The sequence below is a fragment of the Zerene cesonia genome, chromosome 15 (assembly GCF_012273895.1).
Source record: "Zerene cesonia ecotype Mississippi chromosome 15, Zerene_cesonia_1.1, whole genome shotgun sequence".
Lineage (NCBI taxonomy): Eukaryota > Metazoa > Arthropoda > Insecta > Lepidoptera > Pieridae > Zerene > Zerene cesonia.
This window is the reverse complement of record NC_052116.1, coordinates 1,607,939-1,613,866: the sequence shown is the minus strand read 5'-3', so window position 1 is coordinate 1,613,866 and position 5,928 is coordinate 1,607,939. Positions and strand designations below refer to the sequence as shown.

Below are 5,928 nucleotides of genomic sequence, written 5' to 3'. Positions count from 1 at the left end.
GGTTTTCTGTGGGGGTGTGGTACTTCCCCGGTGCGAGCTGGCCCAACTCGTGCCGAAGCGTGCTCGACTCCCACAATAAATACTTGACCCCCTTACACACCTTATTACAGTAAACTGATGAGGTCATTTATAAGTGAAATTAAATAATTGATAAATTAGTGCGATAGCTTTAAAAATATTGGAAAATAGATAAATTAGTGCGATAGTTTTAAAAATATTGGAAATAAATTAGTTATTATATATTAGTAAATTATAATTATATATTAGTAAATTATTTATTTTTGAAAGTGTTGTAAATATTTCGGAATTTTGTGAACAAAAAAGGTCGGAAGTCGATGAAAATATTAAATAAATATCGCACGTCACCTGTTACTGTCACGTACAAATAATCAATCGCCTGCTAATGTCATAGTAAACGTCATGTATTCATGTCACATACAGATGGTTGTTGATTAAGGAAAATAGAACAATATTTTTGTTAGGTACTAATTAAAAATATTTATGCGTAATATTGTAAAGTACACTTTTTAATCATTTTTTAATTAGATTGAAAAACCGTAGTAGGCATTATATGGGTAATAAAATAACCTTAAAACGATAATATTCTGAGTATGCTTCTAAAGAAAGCTTAGTTTTAGTGTAAAGAGTTTTAATTATTAGTTTCAATGTTTTGGGATCATGTGTACGCAAACAGGCACATCATGCAGGAGTTTGAAGACGTAGTTATCCATAAAACAAGCGTTTCCGTGTTTGTGGCGTTGTTTTATTTGGAAATGCTTTATATATTATTGATGACTCTTTCCATATTGAATAGATTGAATCAAAACCTGTCGTGGTGAAAGGTGTGTATTAGAAATATAAAATCTCATTTTCACTTACATCTAACCAAAAAATGTTTGTAAAATAAACAGTTTATCAACAGATTTATATAACAAAAGTTCCTACATAGTTCTCATTTCTCATTTGTTTAGGGGTACACGACTGTATGTTTCTTTTCATTATCAATGACAAGCTTTTGTTCTATACATTTCTATAATGAAATCTCCAGTAGAAGTAACTTTTATGAGCCAATTTTTATGAATTGAAAAGTGTAAGTTAATAGAATTAATATTGTATTACCCTTAAAATTAATCTGTACAGATACCAGTTTAAAAATGGTTGAGGCTGTCAAACCTCCAGAGAGACTATATTTATGGAAGGAAAAAGACGGAAGGGAAGATGTGTTCGTTGAATACAATAACATTTACGATCATCAGACAGATGGATTAAGATTTCTGTTCAAACAGTTTAAAAATGTAAGTTACTTAAGTGTTTTAAAACTAAAATGTCTTATTTGAACTGAAATATAACATTAAATATTATTATGAACATTTAAACTAAGGGCAATTTTATTAAAAAGTCAATTATCCTCTGCAGCAAAGCTGATCAAGCAATGGAAATCTAATAAACTCTTGTTTAGCAAATTTTCTTTTTAAATAATTTATGTCAAAGATGATTTGAGTATTTAATTTGTAGAATGGGAAAGTTCAGTCACTTTTTATGATAGGATATATTTTTGGTACATACGGTCTGTATCAATGGTTATACAGATTATAATGTCTAACCATTGATATGGCTGAAAGTCAGTAGCTGCACCCCTGTATATTAATGATTGTATTAATAAAGCAATTCAACAGTAAGTTTTCTTTAACTTCCAAGTCTAGGACATTTTTTGAAACGTAACATGTCATTAATTAACGTAATATGTACATAACATTGTTGAATTTTAGAAAAACCCCGGAGTCATCTTGAACTTTCCGCAACAGTGTGGCAAATCTGTAACAATAGTATTATTTCTGTACGCAATAAGGAAGCTGTTACAACAACCTGTGCTGGTTCTATGCAAGGATAGCCAGGATGCAGAATATTGGCACCAGTGCTTTATAAAATGGAGTGGATTTTCATCTGGTAATAATTGTTCATCTTTTATCTTGATGTTATGTGTATTTCTAAATTTAAATGTTCATGTTAACATTTTTTTACTAGATGAGATTTTATTGGAACCAACAAAAGCATTATTAAAAAAGCAAATATTTATAAAATCGATGTCGGATTTGGTATCGTTTACTCGTCGGAGTTGGAGTATACTTGTACATAAAGATGACGATTTTGACCGTTTACCGCAATTTTCTAGTGTTGATTTCTATATTTGGGCCACTTCCACTGACGCTACGGTAAGTATTTAATATTGTACACAATCTGTCATCAGCCGTCCGTTTCGTCCGCATAGTCAAAGGAAAATGATGGAAAATTAAAGCTTCTCCTAGTTAAAATTGAACTTTGATTTTATCTTCATAGCTATAATTAATATTATGTTCCAAGATGACCAACAGACATGGTGTTCTAATTCAGTCTTTTTAAGTCATCAGCTTTCATTAATTTTTCTTTGATAAATATAAAACTCATAGAAAAATAGCATATGAATGAAATTAAGCTGAGAACTAAAACTCTAAGGTCTAATTATACAGTAAGAATGAGATAGGCCGATGACAACTAAAATATCTTCATATCCATCTTTTGTATTGCAGAAAGACCTCAATTTTCTAACCTCTGTTTATAATTGGATTAGTCCTAAAGAGAAGATGAATTTTGACACTGGTAAAGGTGACTTTAAGAAACAAATATTACTGGATGCACAGTTAGAAAATATAGTATTGAGGAGAACTAGATTGTCTATGCCTAAGGAACAGGTATATATTTTAATAATTAGCGTAGGTTCAAAGCTGTCTATGTCACAATTTTTTTACCCGACTGCTAAAAAAAAGGAGATGAACTACTTTATGATGCTGTAGTTATAGAATATTATTTACTTTCTCATAGACGATAAATGTCTACCAAAACCATATTTTTCCCAAGCTGCAGCATAAGAAAGTGTTTAATTTGAATAATTTTGATATACACATTTTATGTTGTACTAGATATTCTCTTTTCAGTTCATAAATTTTTAGCAGCCCGGTTTTGAAGTACTATAATTTTTTTTATTTATCCTTCCCCCAAAACTAGAATCATACTTGGCCTGTGATTGAGTCATGTCAAATTCGAGGCAGAAGTTTCGAAAACCAGATAGAGTAAAATTAATGCTAGGACAAAATGCAAAATGTGTGTGTAAATTAAATAAGGCTGATACTTTAATATAGAATTGTTTGTTTGAACATTTTAGGTTGATAATGATGAAGACTATTGCATACAACCAAAAAAATCAAGGAAGAATAAAGATTCAACCGGTAAAAAGATAAAAAGATCACAAGTTGTGTCTAAGGATGTTAATTTCAATCAATCCAGAGATAATTATACAAATGACGATGCACAAATGGACGTAGAAACATTTATAAATGATAAAGATCCTGTAGCATCGAAGGTACAAGATGAATTCGATTTTAAATTTGGTGATATGCAATATGATAGTAATGATAGCTTTATTGTGGATAAAGAAATAAAAGCATTAAACAATGATCTGAAAAATGTAGTTAAAACTAACGATATAGCACCAGCAATGGATGATAATTTGCCGGTCTCTGATGATGAAAAACATAACACAGAAGTAAATGTAGAAGGCAATATTAATATAAGAGAATCTCTTAGTGATACGAATAATACAAGTGATTATGTTCTTAAGTATAGTGATAATACAGACATAGGTGACGATACAAAATCCGATTTAATTTCTATTGAAAATTCAGAAAACATGATCAATGTCTCCGATAGCATATTAAAACCAGATAGTGTGAATGAACATACAAATTATCAAATAAAAGCCGAGGAAATATCTAAGGAAGACATAGATGCCGAAACCCATAATGATAGTGTACAAAATTTATTAATAGAAGATTTAAAAAAAGAAAATGATGAATCCACCACAGATAAGAAAAACGTACCAAATGTTCAATATAAATCAGACATAGATAGTAAGATAAATGAAATGGAAGAAAAAGCTATGAAGAAGTTCAAAGGATCCTTACTAGATAGTATATTTTAATTAGTTAATAGTTAATAACTATTGGAGATTCTGGGAAGTTATTGGCCATATTCACTCAATCCATGAAAGAACCAAATGTGTTTTATATTATTGTATTTTCTTATAGGTATTTTCTTTTTAAATAATGGAAGACAATATGTTTAACAGTAATGCTTACCATTGATCGATACTCGAAAATAAAGTATCAAATGGCAAATAAAAGGGCCCAATGACCTTTAATGGAAATTGTTGTTGTCAATTGACTTCACAAAGGTGAAGGTTCTCAATAAACTGTATTTTTTGTTTGTTATCTCAGACTTTTCGGCTGATTTTAATGATTATTTTTTTATTCGAAAGCTGATGTCTCCTGTGTGAGGTTCCGTATAAATTTGGTCTAGTTCTGACAATTTGAACATGGTTTAGTTTTTTTTCTTGAAATAATTGTGTCTATAAATTAAGGTGTCAAATCTGACTTTAAATAATGTATGACATATATACATATTTAAAATATAAATGAAATAATGTAAAAATTTGTCATAAATTACTATTGAGGCATAATTTAAGCATTAAATTAAGCTGTGATACCTACACAGTTATTGTTTTTTTTATTGATTGTCCATGTTTTATTTTTAATCAAATTCTAGAGTACAATATACTATTTTTTTTATATTTAATGAGTATTCGATGAAATAATTCAATCGTATTACATTTTAGTTTTCTTTTTACATACCTAAATTTAGATTTAAAATTGTCTTGTTTGTCATGAAGATCTTTTAAATCGATTTTGTTGCCAGTGTAAAATACTTGTTGCAATTTTTAACAAATATGTTTGCTTTTCATTCTTATTTAAACACAATATATTCCGTAGGTAAATTTCTATGTAAATCTATTTTCTTTTTGAAAATAAAAAATTTCAAATAAAAGCTTTTCATTTTGTTCAATAAATTATAAATAAATATATAGAAATATTTTATATACATTAGATAGTTTCCTTTATTCAAATGTTGAAAATATAAATAAATCTTAAATGAGAATATAAAAATAACATCACAAAACTTTTTGAATTGTCATTTATGGACCACTAGACGTTCATCCCGGCTCCGCCCGGATATCAAGATTCCTGTTTTATTCCAAGGAGCATTTAATCAGAGTGTAAGTATCATTGTGTAATAACCCAAGTCACCTCATACCCTGTCTATGTACCAAATTTCATCAAAATCCGTTGAGTAATTTCAGCGTGATTGATGGACAAACCCCCAAGCAAACAAACTTTCACATTTATAATATTAGTGTGATACTGTGATAACCTTTGATGTACAAACAGGTGGATTGAATGGCAGAGTTTGACTACTCAATGCTACTACTACTTACTATAATAATAAAGGTCGGGGTCAAATTCTGTACATTAAAGATATATTTAGAATGTTTTTTGTGGGGCGTTTTATTGTCAATACTAAAGTATAAAATGCAATTTAAAAAAAATTTGTCTGTGTCTGAGTCTGTCTGTATCTCAAATGAGATTCACGCAAAAACTACTTAACGGATTTTGATGAAAATTAGTATGGATATAGCACCTACTCCGAGGAAGGATCTTATTTACTTTTCATCCCGGAAATCGATACGGTGTCTGAAGGGGATGGGTGAAAGTCGATCTAAGTATTTATTGACAAACGCGAACGAAGTCGCGGGTACAGCTAGCATAACATATAGCTAATAAATCTGAAGCATTCAATTCTTTACATTGAATAATATGCAACAAAAACCCGTGGTTCAAATAAAATACATTGAAATTTACTCGACGGATTTTGACGAAACTTTTATTTGTTATGCTAGCTGCTAGCTATTAAAATTAAGTTAAAACTAGAGATGCCACGAATATTCGGCAACTATTCGGTATTCGGCCTATTCGGCCACTTTTAAGCTATTCGGTATTC

General features: G+C 29.8%; 1 protein-coding gene across 1 annotated transcript; it reads left to right on the top strand.

Moving 5' to 3' along the window:
• The first annotated feature begins 408 nt into the window (after positions 1 to 408).
• On the top strand, positions 409 to 4,917 carry LOC119832633. Its single transcript, XM_038356323.1, has 6 exons — positions 409 to 842; positions 1,141 to 1,295; positions 1,770 to 1,947; positions 2,026 to 2,213; positions 2,568 to 2,729; positions 3,200 to 4,917. Exons 2-6 carry the CDS (start codon positions 1,155 to 1,157, stop codon positions 4,013 to 4,015), a joined length of 1,485 nt encoding a protein of 494 aa, XP_038212251.1. The 5' UTR covers positions 409 to 842; positions 1,141 to 1,154; the 3' UTR covers positions 4,016 to 4,917.
• Positions 4,918 to 5,928: the final 1,011 nt, after the last annotated feature.

What these genes read in the sequence shown, in the direction of transcription:
- LOC119832633 (XM_038356323.1), top strand. Translation starts at nt 1,155, where the DNA reads ATGGTTGAGGCTGTCAAACCTCCAGAGAGACTATATTTATGGAAGGAA. An exon ending in ATGGAGTGGATTTTCATCTG is followed by an intron (nt 1,948 to 2,025) that starts GTAATAATTGTT and finishes TTTTTTTACTAG; the next exon opens with ATGAGATTTTATTGGAACCA. An exon ending in CCACTTCCACTGACGCTACG is followed by an intron (nt 2,214 to 2,567) that starts GTAAGTATTTAA and finishes TTTGTATTGCAG; the next exon opens with AAAGACCTCAATTTTCTAAC.